We start from the raw sequence: 21,800 nt of genomic DNA, 5'->3' as shown, positions 1-21,800 counted from the left end.
CCCTCGAACTATCAGATAGCTTCGCGGCAACTCTTCTAAGCGATAGCTCGACGCCAGCAGCGTCGCGCATCGGGTCGCCATATCGTGTGGGCAAAAGACCAGCAATCCGCCGATATAGTCACCTTGAAGTCGACCTTTCACGGAGGTGGTGCACGAAGACATGCTTCATCTTGTCACCACGAATGACGAGAGATATTGTCTGTGCCTGTGCCCGTCATTCTTTTTCACGGGTCAATGACCCGTCGGAGCATCTTTTCTGGTCTTGTTCTTCCGGACGGAATCGGACCAAGATGTGATTCAGACATCTGGCGCTCGACTCCGGGATACTGTCCACCGGCATGAGAGTATATAACCCGGAAACATGTCGTCAGTGAGCCTGTGTGTACTTGCGGGCCAGTGCAAAGCTCCCGCAAGCAGTGCAGTCTGAATCAGAGTCTATCAAAAGGCGCGATCAAGTTATAGATGGCAGTTGACACCATCAGAGATACTGCTTCGAGACAAGATTCAAAAGTAGATATGAAGAGGGCAAAACGCCTTATTGTGGTGCGCATGTCGTTGGAAAATTACTAGCTATAGTACAATGCGTTTTGATCTCCCCTCTTTCCCGCCTGACCACCTATGCATGCCGCAGGAAACAAAGAACGAGAATTTCGACGATACGTCGAGAAAGCTACACCGAAACCCAATGCTGCGAGCCGGATACCATTCTGAGCAAAGCTCTTGACCAAGGAGATGTCTTGGTACCGCCGAGACCACCAGCAAAGATGCCTTTCGAAACGTACGAGGGTGCTTCTCAGACGCGTTTTCACATAGCTAGACAGCGAGCAAGAGGGCGCCGACTCTCTCGCACAAGTTTAGTGTATGAGGTTGTGGTTGTGAAAAGTGTTACATAGTACTCTGGTTGATCACTATTTGGTCAAGGCAGCAAGCTTTCTTGCGATGAGTGTCTGGAGCAGTTCCAGAGTCTTACGCTGCTGAGCTGCGCTTTGCTCGGTGTGCTGATCTGATGCTGGAGGGGAAGGTGGACCAGCTGTGTCCGGGGACTTGACTTCTTTCTCCGCTTCGATCATTTGCTCGACCACGTTGGCTGGCGCTTCGGCCTATAGTACAAGATTAGTGTCTTGAGTTTTATTGACTTGAAAGCTGGTAAGTCTTACAATGAGGGTAGTGAGCAGGCTGCTAACTTGGTCACCATTGAAGTCAAGATCGCCTTGCTGATTGGCGAGACCAACAAGGTCAAGCGCAGTACGCTGTTCCACGAACGAGCGACGGAAGAAGCTATCCTTCGCGTTTCGATCTATGGCCCTTCTCTTGCTGGAACGAGGATAAGTCTGAGGATTGTTGTAGTACTGCGTAGCTAATCGTGTGCTGCCCAATTGTTAGAAAAGAGGTGATGATCTGGACGAACGAGCACATACCGTCTGACTCTATCAATAAAATCGAGTTTGATACCCTTCTCAGGCAGACGATAAACGACACCAGAAACGTCCACTTCTTCAAACTCGGATGAGTCATCATCACTAGAGTCTGGGGTGATTTCGATCACGCCATCGTTGATGAAACTGCGGCTAAGAGCAGTGTCTATAACCTTTGCAGCACGAGGCTTGCGCATGTACACCCTGCGCTCCCTCTGTAATTGGCGATCAGCGAGACGAGGCACTTCCATCTCGCGAAGCACATGGTCAACATGTAGGGGGCAGAGCCAGTCGCGTACTTTTCTGCCGGTATGATCCCGATAAGGAACGTTTGCAAGAGGCGGATCAAGACAGTCGAGATGCCAGTGTGCGCTACACTGATCGCAAGTAATGATTTCGCGCCGACCGAGAGACGAGAGAGAGCAATTGTAGCACAAGATGGCTTGTCCTTTAGCATCCTTTGTCTTGAGATGGTCGGGTAGCTCATCATAACCAGCTCCTCTTCTGTTGCGCATGTTAGTCAATGATCATCATTCGGACTCTCAGGATCGCATCTCGGGGTGCGCTTATGTTCGCAGAACACGGATTGCATGCGTATCGACTTACCGAGTCTTTGTAGCAAGTTGCTCTACGAACTTGCCGTCCTTAGCGGTTGCAACGCCATCGAAGTATTCACGGATCTCCTGAGGAAGTACGAAATTTGCTGGATTGCGCTTGTCGAGGTTGAGAAGTAACGCAGCAAAGAGCCCACGGGATGGTCTCTGAGGCTGTGCGCGCTTTGCGGTACAGCCAAAACAAAACCAAGCCTCGTTCAACTCAGGCGCATTCTGGTCCAGGGGTGGATCAAGACAGTGGAGATGAAAAGAACTATCACAGCCGTCACAGCAAAGAAGGAACCCGCTAGTGTTACAAGCCGTACAATAGTCGTTGTTGTCAGACTGGAAATTGGGTGTTAGTGCAAGTTTTTCGCAAAGCATTTGCATGATGGATTTGAATCGATTGCAGGAAGCAACAGACGCATTTACAACAAGATATGATGGAAGGTGCTGCAACGTAATGATAGAATGGAGTCTGTACCTCTTCGTTCGCATCAGGACCACCGGGGCTGGGTCTCCGGCTTATCCCGCCCTCGTCAGCATTTTGCCCTGGCACTTGCTTTTTGACCGGGCTGAAAGTACAACAGCAGTTAGCATCGTGGTATTCGTACATCTTGATTCAGCAACAACAGGGATCAACCCGATCATTGTGCGAGCTTCGAGGGAAGGGTTTACTCACGAGTGCTTGGTTTTAGCCTTCTTCTGGATCATCTTGGCAGGAATCGAGGCTCTCATTGGTGTGTTTCTGCGAGATCCAGAGGGCGGCGATGACATATCGGTCAGAGGCGATGCATCAGCAGAGATATCTCTACTACTTGCACCGTTTGCAGTGAGTTGCACCGGGGGTATGATCAGATTGTTGCGCACTTTGGGAAAAGCAGATAGATCTGGTCGTACGTGGCTTTCTTCGACGGGAGCGTCACGGTTGACGGTCGCATCGAGTTTCTGCTTCTTTGCCTGAAACTCAAGGTCGTCTTCATCGTTTCCTGCTTCTACGGAAGAGCGTTTTGTAGAGCCGTTTATTTCTGAGGGAGCTGCGAGCGTTGCAGAACCGGCTGGAGAGAAGTTGAGACGCGGAAGAGGAGGCACGGGCATGTCTTCTTCGATGGAGGTCAGAGACGAAAGAGATGAAGAGCTTGAAATGCTAGAGGTGCGCAGCTTGGTTGTGGGTGGGAGAGGCGCTGGCTCATCCGTAGGCTTAGTGACGGTGTTTGTTTTTTTGCTCATTTTCAGTGAAATCTTTGGTTTTCTCGGAACAGCTTGAGCTTCAACAGAAGGGCGCGGAAGTGCCTCAGATACTGCTGAAGATTTCCGCCTAGCTTCACTTCCAGCTGTTCTCTTCTTCACACTAGCTTCCCTTGCCTTTATTCTCTTTTTGGCTTGGTTGATGTGTTCTCTGAAAAGGGTAATTTCTGAGGGCTTGGAAGTTTGGTTGAGAATACCGTGTAGCAAGAGTACCAGGGTCGGATTGGAATAGCTTTCGAGATATACCTCTTGAATAGCGAGACCGAGGTACTTATTCCCAACCTCCATGGACTTTTCCACGGCAGCTTTCACAATACCATGCATCTGGAGTTGATCCGGCGAGTCAGGTAGTGGAATTGCCCGATCAAAGGCTTCCAGATAAGCTACTACTTCGGCTAGTGGCACGGCTCCTGGAGGACGGTTCGCGGAAGCAGTAGGGGGTGCACTTGGTGTGGCCGACGTGACAGGGGTGGCAACAGACGAAGGTACAGGAGTATCTGATGCAGCAACTGAGGGTGTAGCAGGCTTCGGTGAAGCAGTCGGTCTAGCAGTCGTGGCAGCCGAGCGTGACAGACGGGCTTTTGCGGGCTTTTTGGATGGACGTGGCGTGTAATCATCGTCGCGCTCATCGTCGACAATGACCAGAGGCTGTTCGGGCATGACATCGATAGGGACGGGAGTCGCTTCTGGAGTGCCCTGATTCGATGCAGTGGCCAGTGGGTTGGCTAGAGACTTGCCCAGGGCGCTCTTCTTAGGACCGTCTGGTTTTACTCTGCCTCTGACCTTTGCCGTCGGACGGCTCCCCAATGCTTGCATGTCCTCGAGGACACCGTAAGGGCCTCCACCGTGATCTTCGAAACTCGGGATGGGCGATGCAAGCGGAGGTTCTATCCAGTCGTGCGCAGATCCGTTACGAGCAGGAGGCTGGGCGACGCTGCGATTTTGTGTCGACACTGTGGGCGGTACACGGGGACTCCGGTTCCTACTCCTGGTCGACGGCGTCGAATCCATCTTGTTCCTGTAGCTCTTTCTAGACAATCCGTGTCTTTTGTGTGTCAAACGTAGTTGTTCCGGGATCCGTCTGGCGGAAGTCGCGTTGTTCGGTAGGGAGGCAGGTGCGTCGAACTTGCAGCGTGCAAAGATGAAGCCGTGACGCCGGCGACTTTTTCTGGATGCGCAATAAACACCCTCCCCAGATACACTAATTCACTCGCTCCTGTTTTAAGGCCAACCCTTCGCGTCGACTCGCTCTCTCCGCTTTGAAGCCTCGCTGGAGAATGTATTTGGATGTGTCGAGGTGCGGCTTCAAGAAAGTCGCGCCAAGGGCAAGGGCCATCAAACACCACCAGCCCCTTCAACAGCCATTCATCATCGTGTTCATTTGCACTTTAAATCACTTGCCTTCCCATTCGGCCTGCTAATATATGTCTGACGTGATGCGTAATATTGCGTAGAGCTGAGTATGAGCACTCGTATCTGACTTCGATTTGCTTTCGACTAGTGCCTGACAGGCCATTCGCGCCTTTCCCCTTGACCTTCCGTCATGAGCAGCCCCGACTCGTGTCTGGCTGTGCTGTTCGTGCCGTTATCTGCCACCTACTGCATCTCTCCGATCAGAGGTGTTTCAGTATGGCTGCTCAGCTTCTATCAAAGCTCTGTCCTCGACATTCTGCGTGATAGCAACAGTTTATGCCTCAGTGGTCTCAGCCTTCTTGGCAGTGCTCTTCTTCTTCTTGTTCTTGTTCTTGGACTCCTTCGCAAGAGGCTGTTCGAGGATCTTCAGGATCTCCTCATCGGTAATCTTCTTGTCGGTCTTGAACTTGGTAAGGTCAGGAGTGGGAGGAGCACTCAGACGGGTGATACCGTTCTTGTTGACGGCTGTTCAGCATGTTAGAAAAATGCTGTCCTGGTTTGAGAAATCACGCAAACTTACCAACAGTGGTGAAAAGGCGGCAGACAGCCTCGCCGTCCTTGTCACCGATAACCTCGTACTGGCGGAGGACACCACCGCGAACACACTCGACGACACCGACCTTTCCGGAGCGCTCGTCCTCCAGCTGGCGGAGAGAGAAGGGGAAAGTACCGAACTTCTTGACAACCTCGGAGAGAGTGGCTCTTGAGCTAGGTCTCTTCAAGCCGTAGGTGGTGGTAGTACGGCGGTGGAGAGTAGCACGGTTGCCGAGGGACTTGACCTTACCGGTGCCCAAACTGACACCCATCTCGACACCCCAGGCCTCGCCGACCTCGGGAAGACCATCTCCTCTAACACCCTCACCAGGAGCGAGAATGATCTTCTTCTTGCCCTCAATCTCGTTTCTCTCGAATTGCCAGCAGGTGGTGTTCTCGACCAGGTTGCAGTCGTAGCTCTTGACGACCTTCTCGAGGAGCTGGGTAATTCTGCCCTGGGTGTAAGGCTTCTGAGCACGTGCCTTGGCAATCTCTTCCTCGGAACCAGAGGCGAGGAGACCGGACGGCAGCATGGTTCTCAAAAGAAGCTCGTTGGCGTAGTAGGTGGCGAGGACAAGGTCAGCCTGACGGCCCTCAAGTTCACCGTTGGCGTTGGCCTCGGATGAGGGGACAATGATGGAATCGCAGACAATGGCAGCGAAGCCGTCAATCTGAGCACCGAGCTGAATCTTGACGCACTCGGCGGCCTTGAGCTCGACGGCAGCCTCCTCGGCGTCGCTCTTGAGGGGAGTGTAGGGAGTGACGAAAGCGCTGGGCGAAACGGTGGTAGGGTGAGCGACACCCTTGGCGATCTTCTTGCCCTTGAAGACCTTTGCAATCTCCTCCTCGAGGAGCTGGTCACCCTTCTCGCAGACGTCGACGATCTTGGCGCCCTCAGTGCACCATCCTTAAATACATGTCAGCCTTCAGTCTTCTGTCGTTCGCATCACGCCATATACCTGTGACAGCCTCGAGAACCTTCTGGGAGATCTGGGCGGCGGTCTTGTACTTGGTGAGGCTATTCGGGGTCAGCGAGTGTTCATGCTGAGACATGTCGAAGATTGTCCGTACGTGTCTGGGTTGTTCAGACTGTAGTCTATTCGCAATGGAAGTTAGCTTCGAATGTTCCCGCCTTCCAAATTGTGCTAAGGTTGCGCATACCAATCTCAGCTGCTTCGGTGGAGGCCATTTTGAAGATCTAGTTTGAGTTCAAGCTGATCTGTGGAGTTTGTATAGAGGGTGGTAAGAGATTTGACGTGGTCGCAGAAAGGAACTTCGGTGGTTGCGGTGCACAGAGCTGCCCGCACCAATTTCGGCGCCTCGATTTTGTGCGGGGCATCGTGCTTTGCTCTCACCTATGACGATGCCTTCAATTCCTACGACACATGGGTGGCCCTCACCTCTATTCCTCTGCGCCGATCAGCAGAGCACAGTCTGTCGAATGGGCCGCAAGGAGCACGACTCGAGGCTATCCATAGCCCTCGATCAGTAACACACACTCAACAATGATCCGCCTATACTGTAGCTTGCTCAAGCTCCTGAGCACCTCGTAGTATCCCGCTGTGATTCACAAACAGCAACCATTTCCCTCACGATGTGTTGGCTGTGCAGCCCAATTTTCAGATCTCCATATTGGCTGCCTCACGCCTTGCATATCTGACAGACGTACATGTGTCAGGGATGACATATCAAAGCTGCCAGTCGCGATGGATCGAACCACAGATGTGTAGACGTTTAGACTATATCTTGCAAGTGGTGCTCGCCCGCGGCGATACCACTGGCGGTTGAAAAAGGAATAGATTGACAGGGGCATAAGCTTGAACATTCAGCCACGGAGTGATGTCCACATTGGCTGTTCATTGCCAGCAGCATCTACATCTGTACTATAGATTCAAAGCATATAGCAGGTATGGGAGCAGGCTACAGCATCCGGCTGAGCTGGAGATAATTGTTGTCGTGCTCCATACGCATGGAGAAGAGAGCAGGTTAGGTACCTTTAGCTGTGTGTCAAATTTGTGTCTGTAAAAGAGCAAGCTGGGGGAACAGCATCTATCTACCGCAGAAGCCTGCCAAAGCTCAATTCAACAACTCTTCCTTGACACGAACTTCTTGGTATGAAAGCCGGAGACAGGTGTTTCATTACGACAGAATGACTGCCGACTTGTTTGTTGAGCCAAGCCCTCTTTTGGGAAGTAACGAACGTGCGGGTTTTCCTTATCCGACGCAGCTCAGTCCAAGATAGGTAGCCTGGTGCAATGCAAATACATTTGCGGTCCAAGAATCAGATACTCAGAATCTCCATTACAGGATATGATTCGAAATGACCTCTTTTATGTTACCACTTATGATATGCCGTGTACATCTGCCCCGTTATTTGCATGTTTGCTAGTAAAGGGCAGACAAGATACCCAGTTATGTTCGGTAGTCATATCCAACCGTTCGCTACTTCCTCAAGTAAAGCGTCGGTGCGCGACCTCGCGCGTTGGGTTATTATAATTTGTACGTCACACGCGCCTACTTGTTGTAGAATCTTCCAACTCGGTGCTGCCAAAACCTGCTCTTCCGTATACAATAAAAGGCCCAGGATATAGTCAGTCGATGTAATTTTGACTTTGATACTCTCCTCGATCCCCACGACTTTGCAGCCTCTTCAGGACCCAGCGGACACAGCTTGTATTGCGGTGTAAATACCTGGCACCAACAAAGGTTTGTTCAAAGTCACTCTACACCTTCACCTCGAGATCTCGTCCTGAGAAAGGGATGGAAATCATACCAAAGCTCATCATGCATGTGGGCCTGCGCACTCGGCATGTGGCCGTCCTGAAGCCCCGCGAATACACATTTCATCGGCGCAGATTGCTGACCAATTGACCAGTTGTAAATCCTCTGCCGTCGAAATACTATGGCGAATCGTCCTCCAAACCCTAGACTTGGCTCTATCAATCCTGTGTTCCATCCTAGCAACACTGAGATTCCTGTAACTCCGGCTGTCGATTCTACTGGCCGCACTTCTTTCTTCCAGACTCAAGGAATCCCATCTCCTGAAGTGGCATCACCCGAAGGTACCGAAGAGTCTGAACAGTATTCAGCCCGGACCCGACTGATTCAAGTATAGGTCAAAACGATGATTCCGGAGAAGATGTACTCCGTCGTTTGAGTCTGAAAGGACATCAACAAACTACTGACCAAGCTGAGGTTGATCCAAAGACTGCCCATCCAAGCTTGAACTTGAGTGGTCAAGTCATCAGTGCTTTCTTCACAGTTCCCTACAAGATCGGATACGCTCAAGGCTCGGAGTGGGATCTTGCTTCCCGCAGAGGCACATCTGCATTATTCGACTCATTCGCTCACCTCTCGTCGCCTGAGTCCCACTGGAACCACACACTTGTTGGCTGGACTGGTGAGATTCAGCCAAAGACCCGCAACGGTGTCTTCATGGACGAGAACAACGTTTCATCTATGAATGTCGCACCTCTTAATAAGGCATCTGCACCCATTCCTGTGGATGCACATGTTTCCGCACCCGAGCCTGGTTCGACTGAAGGCATGCGAATCACCAAAGATGATCGTCAGAAGCTGGAGAGAATTCTTGATCGTGACCCTCAAGGTAGAATTTTACCTGTCTGGCTGGCCGACGAGATGGACGGTGATGTGGCTGTCATGAAAGACCAGGCCAGATGGCGTCGCTACGCTGAGCACGAGCTTTATACTCTGTTCCATTACAAGCAAAATGAACCCACCGATGGACGCGCCATCCGCAAGGCCTGGGCCGACTACTTCCGCTTGAACAAGGCCTTTGCCGATGCTATTCTTGCCACTTACAAGCCTGGAGACATTGTGCTTATCCACGACTACCACCTACTTTTGCTCCCAGGACTGCTTCGCCAACGTCTGCCGAACATTTACATCGGTTTCTACCTTCACGTGCCGTTCCCCAGTAGTGAATTCTACCGCTGTCTGAGCAGAAGAAAGGATATTCTCGAGGGCGTTCTCGGGGCCAATATGATCGGTTTCCAAGCCTTCAGCTACTCACGCCACTTCTCTTCATGCTGCACACGCGTTCTCGGATTCGACTCGTCAGCAAACGGAGTTGATGCCTACGGAGCCCACGTTGCTGTTGAAGTGCTACCCATCGGTATCAACGCCGCCAAGACTCATGAGATGGCATTCAACGATGCTGCCGTTGACGAAAAGATTGCGGGCATCAGGGAGTTGTATGCTGGCAAGAAGATCATTGTCGGCCGTGACCGTCTCGATTCCGTTCGTGGTGTCGCCCAGAAATTGCAAGCTTACGAAATCTTCTTGGAGCGTCATCCCGAATGGCACGACAAGGTCGTTTTGATCCAGGTGACTAGCCCCACTAGTGTTGAAGACAAGGAAGAAGGCACGGATAGGACCGCCAACAAGATCTCCGACCTGGTTGCAAGAATCAATGGTACTTACGGATCTCTGAGCTTCACCCCTGTTCAGCATTATCCTCAGTACTTGTCTAGAGAGGAATACTTTGCGCTCCTCCGTATCGCCGATGTCGGATTGATTACCAGTGTTCGCGATGGAATGAATACTACCGCCCTCGAGTATGTCATCTGCCAAAAGGACAACCATGGTCCTCTGATCATCTCGGAGTTCTCAGGAACTGCTGGCAGCTTAGGCAATGCGACACACATCAATCCCTGGGATCTGGGAGGTACTGCCGACGAGATTCACCACGCCTTGGTTATGGACCCTAGACAGAAATACGAGATGCACAAGAAGTTGTACAGAAATGTCACAACCAACACTGTGCAGGCATGGACAAGCAACTACGTCAAGCGTTTGCTTACCAACCTCACTTCCTTCAACCAAGCGATCGCTACGCCTGCTTTGGACAAGACCAAGCTCCTGACCCAGTATCGCCAGTCGGAGAAGCGCTTGTTCATGTTCGATTACGATGGAACGTTGACTCCTATCGTCAAGGATCCTCAATCCGCCATCCCATCCGATCGTGTGATCCGCACCCTCAAGACATTGGCATCCGATCCTCGCAATGCTGTGTGGATCATCAGTGGTCGTGATCAAGCTTTCTTGGACGAGTGGATGGGTCACATCTCAGAACTTGGACTGAGTGCTGAGCACGGCAGCTTCCTCCGCAAGCCCAAGAGTGAACACTGGGAAAACTTGACTGAGAAGGAAGACATGTCTTGGCAACAGAAGGTCATCGACACCTTCCAGCACTACACTGAGCGTACCCAAGGCAGTTTCATTGAGCGCAAGAAGATTGCGCTGACTTGGCACTATCGTCGTGCAGACCCTGACTGGGGCGTGCACCAGGCTAAAGAGTGCCGCAAACTGTTGGACAACACGGTCGCTAAGGAGTATGATGTGGAGGTCATGCCGGGTAAGGCTAACTTGGAGGTTCGCCCCAAGTTCGTCAACAAGGGTGAGATCGCCAAGCGTCTGGTGGAAGAGTACGGCCATGAGAAGGGTCAGGCACCTGAGTTCGTCTTGTGTCTGGGAGATGACTTCACTGATGAAGGTTTGTTTATGACATGTAGCGTGGATGAATGAAGCATATGCTAACAAAGATGGCACAGACATGTTCAGATCACTCAGCAACTCGAGACTGCCTAAGGATCACGTCTTCTCGGTCACTGTAGGCGCAAGCTCAAAGCAGACGCTGGCTAATTGGCACTTGCTCGAGCCTTCGGATGTGATCTCAGCAGTTGCTCTGCTCAACGGCTCGGTCGATGCCCCCAATGTTGGACCTGTATCGGTCGTTGAGGGAAGCGTTCCCGAGACGCGTGGCGGATAGATGTGGCAGGTGGCTTTGGAGGATTTCATTTATTGCGCTCGGCGTAGAGGTAGAGAGCTTCATAGGCATAAGGGTTTAGGCTCCAATCAGCGAGGTAATTGCGAGACATGGCAAACATTATAACCCAAGTCTACTAGAAAAGAGGGTCTTCATGCGTAGACGGATCGGTACATAGATTTGTCGGCAGTAGCAGACAGAATCAGCTTAAAGATACGGAGAGGATTCCCATGTTTCACGCGCCGTTGGGAAGTTAGCGACAACGTGTTTTTGACGGTGGCTTGCCGAGACTTTGTTCGAGATTTCTTCGGGAATACCGCAACAGTATACATAGGCGACGACCAAGACGGAGGGTGGAGTCATCAAGCTGTTATCGTGACACGGCATATGAGTAGGACGGAAAGGTCATGTCTCGATGAGTAGAGTCAGAAAAGACGGCGTACCCATCTGCTCGAGCGTGCTGGAAGAGTTGACCAATGCTTTCAGCCTCCACATGGAAAGCGCGGTCCCCCTCGTTGACCTGACTCGCTTGTCGAGACGCGCAGATCACTCGGCTACCCTTGTGGGCGGAGCAGGGCGAACAGACCAGGGCCTATCTGGGCAGGCACTACGAGTATGGTGGAAACTCTTATCCACGCTCTTGCCCTTTCCCCTCTTCGACCTTGTATTGTTTTCCCGTCCTTCAATCTCTCCTGCCACGCCAACACCACTCTCTTTTACCTCCGACCCTCACGAAGGCCACTCCGCAACCTGACTCTGCTCACTCTTCACTCATTCCACCATTGTCTGAACACCCAGCTCGTCATAACAATCCACTACTTGCACTCGTGCCCATCGACATCCTTCTACAACAAGGTCTAGCCGTAGACAAGTCAGCCTCAGAGACCGACCTCCAATTCACGAGTCAACTCATACTCCACAATAACCACCTTGTCACTGTATTGATTGTCGCGTGTCAATACCACCTCCACAACTCTCCAAGAAACAACCCTACACACAACAAACACCGCAAGAATGGGCTTCATGGACTCTATCCGCGCAAAGGTCGAGCTATACAGACTTGAGCAGAGATACGCTCGTCGTGACAAGCGTACCACAGTCTGCATGCCCGCCGCACGCTATGTCGACGGCGAATACATCTTCGACAACTCGCCCGGTAGCCCCACTGGCAGCGCTGGCTCATGGCAACACAGCACCAGCTCCTCCAAGCGCAGCCCTGCCGTCAAGGTCAGGGAGCTCATGTCGAAGAGTGTGAGATGATCGCATCACATCTGCCACCCACGTCTCTCCCACGACCTTGTTCCTTTCTCGACATCTTGTTCATATGCCGGCATGCATTCTGGTGTTTCATCATCTTTCTTGGAGGCGCCTTTATCAGACGCACACACAACACACAAAAGTGAATGGAGTCTACGTTGTTTCTATCACATCTGTTTTGGGCTTCATGGACATGAGCTTTTCCATTCGTTTGGCATTACCTATTCGCTTCCTTCCCCTCTTTTCATGTTTATACTCTTTCTGCCTCTTTACGATTCCTTTGGGTGTGGCTTCCCTCGTCTTTCTCTCTGCTTTCGCATCCTAAAACAGCTGACCTTTCTGGCTCCACGGCCTTGTTCCTGATTTACGAATCATTGTTTTCTTTTCCTCTACATAACATGTCAATGTCTGTTCAGACGGACACACCTTCGAATCAGACTTTACGACTCCTTTACCCCTCTTTTCTACCCCAGCCTCCCCCTTGAAGACTGTTTGTTCGTGACGCTTTTGGCTTCTGTCGCCGTTGAGATCTAGATGTGTCTCCGCGATGGAGCGATAACGGTGGCTAGGGCCAGGGTCGTACCCATCGCAACACTTAAAGATCCATGATATGCCATAACTCGCTCGTGTGACTTCTTTGATGGCATTTTGGATATATCCCATACCTTTTATGCGTCGCAAATATATATCGCTACAGGTTTAGGACATAAGAACGCGTCCCACGTGAGTTATGGTGGAAAGTAATCACTCGAATCTCAAAGCCACTAATCTCCACTCACCACCCAACCTGTCACACCATCTACATTCACAAAATGACTTGATCTTCAAAACCATTTTGCACAGAGAACATCACAAGTGCTTGTATCATCTCAGTCCATGGATACTACTTGTAGCCCAACAAACAGTAAAGCAATATTGCAGCCAAGCAATCCCAGCAATATCGAGCAACCCCAATGACCTTTTGGCCCCATAAAAAGTTCCCAAACGCCTGACTGATATCAACGACACACATGTTTGCAAAAGAGACGAATAGTACTCTTGCCAACAAAAAACCATGCATTGGCGAGAGAAGAGATATGATCCGAATAAACCAAAATTTCAAGAAGAGTGTGTGACAAAGTGTAAAAAGGAAAAACATCAAGAACGAAAAAAAAAGGGGATCAGGAAAGGAAGGAGGGGGAAGGTGAGTAGTAGCAGAATTACGAGAGTGAAATCTGAGCAGAGCAGAAGGGGAAGCAAATATACCTTATGCGTAGAAGATTGAGGAAAAGGAGCGATCGGGGGTTCTGTCACTTTGAACGGGGGAAGAAGCGATCGGTGTTCTGTGTTTGAATGGGGGGAAAGGAGCGACCAAGGTCACAAGGAAGGATCGCACAAGGTTACAAGGAAGGAGCAAATCGAGTATGGAAGGAAGGAACAGTCAAGTTGAAGAAGGAAGGAGCGATCAAGTTTGTGAGGCAGGAAGGAGGAGTGACTGCCTGTAATTCAGTCCACCGAAGAAGCAAATCACTGCAGAAATTGTGAGTGAAAAGGGAGAAAAAAAGGTATCATATAACTCTATACAAGTACACAGTAACAAACAACGCCAAAGATATGATGATGAACCTCACATGGAGATGTCAAAAGGGGGAGCAGTAAGAAGAGCAGAAGAAACAGTCCCTGTCAGTTGCACCTTCCCTTTCCCTCTCTTCCTCCTATTAGTAAGAAAAGCACAACAAAATACGCAAAGATGCAGCCCAAGAAGCAAGGAAACCCCATACCCGTTCGAAAATGTGTTCGTGATCATCTAGTCCTCGTCGGCAAAAAGGAAGTAGTAGCAGCAGCAGTGGCAGGTGTAGGGGTTTGCTCCCCATCATCCATGGAGTTCCTCTCGCTCTTTTGCTCTGCCTGCTCCACTGTCTTTGGGCCCCTATACATACTGGCCTCGTCGAGAATATCTTGACTCAATTGATTAGCCTGCTGTTGTAGATTCGTCATCGTCTTTGGGACCTGGTTCAGATAGCCCTCCAACATCTGCTTGAGCACATGTGCCCGTACGGGTTTGGCGAGGTAGTTGTTCATTCCAGCCTCGAGACATTTTTCCTTGTCGCCACGGATGGCTGAGGCTGTCATGGCGATTACCAGTACTTCCTGGACGATGGGATCAGGATGGGCGCGGATGGCGCGAGTGGCGTTATAGCCATCCAGAACGGGCATTTGAACATCCATAAGAACGAGGTGGAAGGGTGTTCCTGCTTTGCTGGCGGCAGCGAGGGCGTCGACGGCTTGTTGGCCGTCGCCGTAGGCTTCGCATTTGAACCCGAGTTTCTTGACAAAATTGATTGCGATTTTTTGATTGATGGGGTTGTCTTCTGCGATGCAGATGCGGAGTTTGTCGCGAGGGATGTGGGCGAGACTGATATAGGATGATTTCTGGCGCTCGGCTTCGCTGGGTTGGTATAGTGCTGCTGTTGAATCTGCGAGGAGTCCGGCAGCTCTATTTTCGGCACCAGGTCTAATCTTTTGGAAGGGGAGCGAGAACGACACTGTCGTACCAACGCCAATCTCGCTGTCGAGCCAGATTGTACCGTGCAATACCTTTTCAATGATGGCTTTGCAGATTGAAAGGCCGAGTCCCGTACCGCCGTAGCTGCGCGCGGTACTGCTGTCTGCCTGACTGAAAGGCTGGAAGAGCTTCTTGCGCTGTTCTTCTGTGATGCCGATACCAGTGTCGGTCACACTGCACGTCACTTGAACGGTCTCTTCAGTCTCATGCTCGACGAACGCCCTGATAGTCACTGTTCCCTTGGCAGTGAACTTGTAGGCATTGCTGAGCAGATTCATGAGAATCTGATGCAAACGGACAGGATCACTCATGACCAGCAGATCCGCGGGCATCTCGAGCTTCTCCACAGTCTGCAGTCCTCTCTCTAGGTTAGTGTATGACAGGGCTCTGACAACCTCCGAGATAGTCTGTGTCAGAGATAGCTGCACCGAATATACAGCCATCTTGTCCGCTTCCAATTTGCTGAAGTCTAAAATATCATTGATGACCGAAAGCAGAGTATCAGCGCAAACGCGGATGCTGTCAGCATATCCTTCTTGCTCAGTGTTGAGACTGCTTCCCTTAAGCAGCTCAGACATACCGATGACTCCGTTGAGGGGGGTACGCAGCTCGTGAGATACGTTCGCCAAGAACATACTCTTTGCCTTTGCTGCCTCCTCTTTAAGCTTGACCATCTCCATAGCTTTGGCCTCTGCAATCTTTGCCTTTCGCTCAGCTTCACGAGCTTGTTCAAGAGCCTGTCTCTGCACTCCAAGCATGGTAGAGTTGCTAGCCGAGACCTTCTCAACCTTCTTGAAGAGCAGTGCATTGGCGATAGAGATCGAGATCTGGTTGACTAGAAGGCGAAGGACAGTGATGTTTCGCTGGGATAGTGAGTTTGGAGGTCCCTCAATGTATATCGATCCGAGCAGTGTGTCGTCTCCATGCAAGATAGGCAAGGCAATCACAGCTTTGCCTTCAGGATACTTCTGTCTCCAGTTTGCAGGCATGTTTGAGAAGCGCTCGTCGTCGAGCACGTTACGCAGGAAGAGCTCCTCCTTGAATCGCAAGACGTAGAACGTGATTTGCTTCGACAGCGGATCATCAATGTCGCTGATCGGTTGGCCGACATTGTCTTGGTATGAGACATCTGGACCTCCTATAGCTGCGACGTTCCAACCAATCTCATCATCGTTGACCACAAGACCACAGAGTGCAGCACCAGTACTGTCAACGATGATGTTTGTCAGCTTCGACAGTAGCTTGTCGACCTTGAGCTCCGAGGACAACAATTGCGAGGACTCCAAAATACTGGCAAGGTCGATCATATCAAGTCCGACTGCAGAGAATCCACCCTGAAGATCGTGCTGTGTCTCATGCTGATGAGGAACCGTGTTGGCGGAGGGGCTTAGCCAGGCCTGAGTCCTGTCGTCGGATGTCTGAGGGACTTCGTTCTGTACCATAGAGAACGAGATGTTCTCATTTTCTGCTGTCTGCGTGCCTGCATCAGCATAGCCAAAAGTCCTCGAACCAAGAAGCAAGAACTCATGCTTCTCGCTAACATGGGTGGCTTTGGCCGAGGCAGAGATTCGGCGATATGCAGAAATACAATCCCGAATCATAGAACGGGCAGGTCTCGTAGCTCCTCTCCTGACCAGGAAGTCTCCGTACAGCTCGTAGCAGAGTGCCTCGTCTGACAAAAGGCCATGAACAACTGTGTGGTCGACAGCGGCCTCATATGAAAGAGTAGCCTCATCGGATTTCATCTCAATATCGGCAATCTCGGCACGAAGAAGGTGCAACCAAACAGCGAAGTTTGCCTCATTGACGCGGCTTGCGGTCTCAATCTTGCCCTTGAACCTGTAAATCTTCTCGAGGATGAGCTTACGGTCCGAACAATTAGGCTCTTCGCGCAGCTTGGCGATCATAGCCATGGAAATGTAGAAGTAGTCATAGTATGCATGTCGCATACACCAAACGCTGGATATGGACTGCAGAACAGATTCGCCGATCTCGAGAGCTTCTCTCCAATATCCGAATCTGTATAGGATAGCTAACCTGTAGCTGTCATAGAAGAAGAGTGGCCGGGTAGCAGCGCCGGTATGTGACTCCAAAAATTTAACGTACTGCTGCGTCTGGTGAGTGTCATCGTCGAAGATGTGAGCAGGCTGGCGCCAATTTGTTCTGCCCTGGAGTGCTTGCATGAATTGGCGGACTGAGACCAGGAAGACGCCTCCACGCAGGTCAGTTGGCCATTCTGGGAAGTTTTCGTATTGATCTTGTATGTAAGCAGTGACATCCTCAAAGTTATGAGAGCTCCACAACTTGTAAGCGCACATGACACCAACATTTAGAAGGTGGACGAGCTTGTCGCCAGCGAGGATAGTAGCTTCCATACCACGTTCCAACGCAGGTACTTGGTCAGCAATGTCTGAAACGAAGTGTCCAAGGAAGAGGCTGTGTAGCGTGACACCGCGGCCAATCGTGTACGAATCAGTGTCGAAGAGGTCGAAAAGCCTCAAGGCTGTGTTGCCGAGCTCAAGACCTTCCTCCAACATCTCGAAACGACCAATGGCAATAGATGCAAGGTGAATGAACCCGACGGCAACCTGCGGGAAGATGCCTCTCTGGAGGTAGACTCTCATCATCTTCAAGGTCAGATAATAGAACAGTAAGGAGTCAGTCCAGAATCCAGCACTCAAAAGCTCTACCAACACTGCTCCAAGCGTGAACAGGTCGCGGTCAACTTCTGCATCTCGACTCTCGAAAAGTTGTCGGTCGGTGACGCTAACAAGCTTCACAATCTCACGGAATTCTTCATCACATTCCTCGTAGGTTGTATCTACGATTTCGATGCCCAGATCTGCCAATGCTCGCTTCATGTTCAGGAAGGCGATGTGTGAATCACCTCTTTGAGCATGCATGCGACTCTGAATTATGAACGCTGGCGTCTTGTCGGCAGCTGCTTTGGCGTTCGTCAAGATCTCCTTGAGGATGACCTCGGCCTCGTCAAAGAATCCGAGATACCAGTAAGCCGCGGCAGCCTTGGTCATCAAGGTCAACGTCTCTTGATATGAACCCTCCGAAGAGTTCTCTTTCCAAGGGTCATCAGACAGGAGCATCAGGCAATGCTGGAAAAAGTACAATGATATCGATCTGGCTCCCTGCTCCCTTGCGGTTTCCGCTGCCTGGTACAGAAGGTCTCTATACGGGCCCTTAGCAAGAGTAGGCCGAGCTTGGATGGCTTCAACTGCATTACAAATGTTCCTGGCTTGGTCGAAGAGAAGCTGAGTTGGTTTGGTAGCAGGGTTGTATGGTTCGTGGTACATCAAAGATGCCGCGATGATGTAATGCATTTCTTCCTTACGACAGTCATCAGCGAGCAGCTCAGCAGCTTGCATATACCGATCATGAGAAAACCTAAACCTGTCTTCGTCCTCGGTCGCGACAACGATATAAGAACTGATGGCGTCTTGCAAGCCTGCCACCGGATCCTTTTTCGGAGGCAAATATTCGTCTTTGGATTTCTTGGAACAATCGCAGCTCATCACCTGTTTCACGAGAGTGAAGGAGAAGGTATTGCCGATGAAACTAGCCCAGCAGAGCACAGATTTGCAATCATCTGACAAGTCTTTCAATCGTTTTGCGAGGTAGTTGTTCGTCGAGAATTGGTCAGCATCCGGTGAAGCAAATTCGTCGAAAGTTTTATCAAGATCGAACTCCCATTGTGAAGATCGCCATGAGTAGTATATGCAGTGCTTTCGATAGCAAGAGTCGAGCATCTCTCGGACAAAGAATGGGTTGCCCAGAGTCGCTTGCTGAATGACCGCAGCTAATGGTAAGACGTACTCGGGAGAGCGATGTAAGGTCATTGCCACGTACTGGGACGTCTCTACCTCACTGAAAGGCTTGAGATCAATCTTTGTTGCTTTCTCAAGTAGAGATCGAAGCTTGGTAGGCAGAACCTCCTCATCACGATATGTTAGAACGAGGACCAGGGGTATTTTGACCTGAACAATGCTGATCAGGAGATCAATGCTCTCCTCGTCCGCGAACTGCAAGTCGTCTAGCGTAATACAGATGAACTTCTGCAGCGCTAATAATCGTAGCACGTCAAGGAAGGTGCGAACGAAGCGATTTGACTTGCTCGAGTTGCTTCCTCCAGCGCGTAGCCAATCAGATGCCGTGTCTCCACTGCTGCCACATTTTTCACGAGGTAGCCGTAATGAGGCCAAATCAGTACTCAGAGGTGTTTGATGAGTGGGAAACTGTGAGAGTAGCCAAGGTGGAAGGTCCAGAAAGCCAGACAAGAAGCCCCAGTATGGCTTGATATATGTGCGGATATTGTCGTGGAAAGGAGTTGAAACATCACCTTCAGAGAAGATTTGACGAAACAGAGAGCTCATAACGCGCACAACTGGCTCGAAGGGCGCCCGTTTGACTTGGTCGAATTTAGCTGATGCATAGTAGCCGTATTTCCTTGACATGTTTTGCACGTCGTGTAGAAGAGAGCTTTTTCCGAGTCCTGCAGCACCACTCAGGCATAGAATCTCAGTATGCCCAATTTGCTTTAGCTGTTGTGCGGTACGTAAGACCGATCCCTCACCATGTCCAGTATATGAGTTCGAAACATTAGATCTTTGACTACTCTCAAGGTTGTACACTGAGGGTCGACTTTCGAGAGATGGCTTGTGCTCATGCTGAACACTGGTGTGAGCCACAATGCTCTCTTGAGAGCTGGGTTCGTGCTGCAGCTTCAAGGCATCACTTCTGTCTATGGAAACGGAGGGCTTCAGTTCTTGGTCACCAGAACCTGTGCTCTGAGACATGATATCGTCCAAGATTCCATTCTCATGACGGTCGGGTTGGGTAGGGGTGGAAACTGAAGCTGACGAATGAGAGCTCAAACTATACAAGCCCTTCTTGGAGTGCGAGATGGCTTGGGAGGCTCGCAAGGCAGAGCTCTCTATAACTTCGAGAATCAGTTCTCGTTGCTCATCACGTCCGATTTGCGAGTTGGGTAGGTTGAAGAAACAAGAGACATCTTTCGATCCGAGCTTGAAAGACTGCAGTGCGTCAACATTTCCTTCAGAAAGTAGCCTCTTGATCTCGACTAGATCATGCTTTAGACCGGAAGAAGATTGGTAGCGGTCGTTCATCTTTTTCTGTGTCATCCTCTGTATGACGTTGGAAATGATCTGAGGCACGTCAGTGCGAACGCTGTCAACTGCAGGAACGCGGCGCGATAGCAGGCTCTGCATGATCTCGAGAGGATTGTCCCCACCGTATGCGGGCTTTCCTGTCAGCATGGTCCAGAACAGAATGCCGAGCGAGTATATGTCAGTCCTTGTGTCCGGTTCGGCAGGCATACGTCCAGTCTGTTCTGGCGCGATAAATTGAAGGCGGGTTTCAACGCCGGCTTCGGACGTGATGGAGCTCCAGCCAGCTGACGTGAGACCATTCTCAAAGGATCGAGCACCGGAACCGAAATTGATCAACCGCACCGTTCGAAGTGCCTTACTGAAGTAGAAGGCATCGCCACGAAGCTCTCCATGAACCAGCTCTCTGCTATGATGCAGGATCTCGCAACATTCAGTTGCACCTATAGCAAAGTCTAAAAAGAGATGAATAGGGAGCGGCTCTGGAGAGGGTAGTTGCTGAAGCTCAGGGCTACCATGAGGGCTGACAGGTGAGGTAGGAAGTTGTGTGCGTTGTAGGTTTGGTCCGAATTCCGCAAGCTCTTTCATGTAGTTCCCACCATTGTCAGGAGCTCGAGCGATGAAGGCGACGAGACCGACTTCTCCAGGTTGGCGTGCAGGCAATCGGCGGAACTCGACAGGATCTATGAAGTGGCGGCACTCTGGGTCGTCTTCTGACTTGAGTCTTTTCGCGAGACCAAACTCACGCTCGAGGCGAGTTGTGTGGCGGGAGATGCGAGCGACGACATCATAACCCAGGTTCGCATCCGACACGCGTCGTTCGCTGTCCTTGTCCTTTGTCTTCTCCGAATCGCGGTCCTTTCGGCGGTCCCTGCTTGCACTTGCAGTCCTGCTAGATGGTTTGCTCGACTTGCGATCGGCGGACTGTGAAGCACGGCGGTGGCCATGTACGTGCCAGTTGTCGTAGGACTGCACCCCGGGGTTAGTAAGTTGTCCCTTCCATCAGACAAATGCTTCGTCGCATAGCGCATACCGAATGGAAAGGGGCAATGGTGTCATCCCAATCGTAGGCAGGAGCCTCATTTCGTAGTCGTTCGAACAGACGGGTGACCAGGAATTGCCTGTCCAGTTCGGCCTTGACTTTGGCCTCCATCATCTTCAAAGGGGGAGCGCTCTCGGGGCCTGATCGTGGCCGTCGCAGCCGGCTATGCACTCATGAAAGGACTGGCTTCCCAAAGATCGGATCGAATGTCGAAAACAAAGTCGTCGACCGAACGACAGTTCACTGGAGCAGATCTCTTGGAGAAAGCGACCAACAAGCAAGTTCAACAACGCGACAAGCCCACCATCGGCCCCCACAAGGCTGTTCAATACGCCCTTGACGTAGTAGTGTAGAACTTTGCCGCCGCTTCAGCCAGACCACCAAAGCCTAATCCACATCCCATCTCCATAGCGAATGCATCTTATGATGCCCACACACGACCAACTTCTTTCCTCCTACAGGTACACTGTTCTAACCCCATAGTCCTGACCAAACAAATCTCCGTGAGCGCAACATCATTGTTACGTTGAGCTACAAAGAACATGCAGGAGCTCGCGCAGGGCTGTAGCTCAGAGTGATGCCGCAATAGATCGACGCTACACCGGCTTGGCTCAAAGACCGTGCTTCTTACAAGCTTACTCCGCGTCCTGTTTCTCACCAATATTCTTGCCCTGTTTGCATCATCGCGATATGAGGTGACCCCTGAACTTTTATATCACTAGATACTGACGGGACATCTTTGTCTACACTTCATCGGCAGTGTACCTACTATCTACCATACCATAAATGTATCGGAAGGCTCTGTTGATCAGGTACGAGACGCTAAA

The 21,800-nt window shown here is 50.9% G+C and overlaps 5 protein-coding genes across 5 annotated transcripts; 2 read left to right on the top strand and 3 right to left on the bottom strand.

Moving 5' to 3' along the window:
- Positions 1-515: 515 nt before the first annotated feature.
- AUEXF2481DRAFT_35539 (uncharacterized protein) lies at positions 516-4,687 on the bottom strand. The gene is made up of 6 exons (XM_013492698.1): positions 2,691-4,687; positions 2,493-2,583; positions 2,022-2,353; positions 1,419-1,919; positions 1,158-1,368; positions 516-1,100 (listed from the first exon to the last, which is right to left on the bottom strand). Exons 1-6 carry the CDS (start codon positions 4,265-4,267, stop codon positions 909-911), a joined length of 2,904 nt encoding a protein of 967 aa, XP_013348152.1. The 5' UTR covers positions 4,268-4,687; the 3' UTR covers positions 516-908.
- Position 4,688: 1 nt separating this feature from the next.
- On the bottom strand, positions 4,689-6,430 carry AUEXF2481DRAFT_35538 (uncharacterized protein). The gene is made up of 5 exons (XM_013492697.1): positions 6,365-6,430; positions 6,275-6,299; positions 6,163-6,221; positions 5,190-6,110; positions 4,689-5,134 (listed from the first exon to the last, which is right to left on the bottom strand). Exons 1-5 carry the CDS (start codon positions 6,390-6,392, stop codon positions 4,944-4,946), a joined length of 1,224 nt encoding a protein of 407 aa, XP_013348151.1. The 5' UTR covers positions 6,393-6,430; the 3' UTR covers positions 4,689-4,943.
- A 1,675-nt stretch (positions 6,431-8,105) lies between these two features.
- On the top strand, positions 8,106-10,994 carry AUEXF2481DRAFT_1118 (glycosyltransferase family 20 protein; the record flags this gene model as incomplete). Its single annotated transcript, XM_013492429.1, has 3 exons — positions 8,106-8,265; positions 8,319-10,718; positions 10,777-10,994. 3 exons carry the CDS (start codon positions 8,106-8,108, stop codon positions 10,992-10,994), a joined length of 2,778 nt encoding a protein of 925 aa, XP_013347883.1.
- Positions 10,995-12,005: 1,011 nt separating this feature from the next.
- On the top strand, positions 12,006-12,847 carry AUEXF2481DRAFT_1117 (uncharacterized protein; the record flags this gene model as incomplete). Its single annotated transcript, XM_013492428.1, has 2 exons — positions 12,006-12,242; positions 12,818-12,847. The coding sequence occupies 2 exons, from the start codon at positions 12,006-12,008 to the stop codon at positions 12,845-12,847; spliced, it is 267 nt and encodes an 88-aa protein (XP_013347882.1).
- Positions 12,848-14,030: 1,183 nt separating this feature from the next.
- Positions 14,031-21,084, bottom strand: AUEXF2481DRAFT_61895 (uncharacterized protein; the record flags this gene model as incomplete). Its single annotated transcript, XM_013492831.1, has 2 exons — positions 14,031-20,900; positions 20,965-21,084. The coding sequence occupies 2 exons, from the start codon at positions 21,082-21,084 to the stop codon at positions 14,031-14,033; spliced, it is 6,990 nt and encodes a 2,329-aa protein (XP_013348285.1).
- Positions 21,085-21,800: the final 716 nt, after the last annotated feature.

This window comes from Aureobasidium subglaciale (assembly GCF_000721755.1).
Source record: "Aureobasidium subglaciale EXF-2481 unplaced genomic scaffold scaffold_1, whole genome shotgun sequence".
Taxonomy (NCBI): Eukaryota; Fungi; Ascomycota; class Dothideomycetes; order Dothideales; family Saccotheciaceae; genus Aureobasidium; species Aureobasidium subglaciale.
Note: the sequence above shows the minus strand (reverse complement) of the source record. Positions and strands in the feature narration are given on the sequence as shown.

Coding starts and splice junctions, on each gene's coding strand:
- AUEXF2481DRAFT_35539 (XM_013492698.1), bottom strand. CDS start 4,267: ATGGATTCGACGCCGTCGACCAGGAGTAGGAACCGGAGTCCCCGTGTA. Junction 2,354..2,492: donor GTCCTGATGCGAACGAAGAG/GTACAGACTCCA, acceptor CCCAATTTCCAG/TCTGACAACAACGACTATTG. Junction 1,920..2,021: donor CAACTTGCTACAAAGACTCG/GTAAGTCGATAC, acceptor CATGCGCAACAG/AAGAGGAGCTGGTTATGATG.
- AUEXF2481DRAFT_35538 (XM_013492697.1), bottom strand. CDS start 6,392: ATGGCCTCCACCGAAGCAGCTGAGATTG. Junction 6,222..6,274: donor AGTCTGAACAACCCAGACAC/GTACGGACAATC, acceptor GACCCCGAATAG/CCTCACCAAGTACAAGACCG. Junction 5,135..5,189: donor CCGCCTTTTCACCACTGTTG/GTAAGTTTGCGT, acceptor CATGCTGAACAG/CCGTCAACAAGAACGGTATC.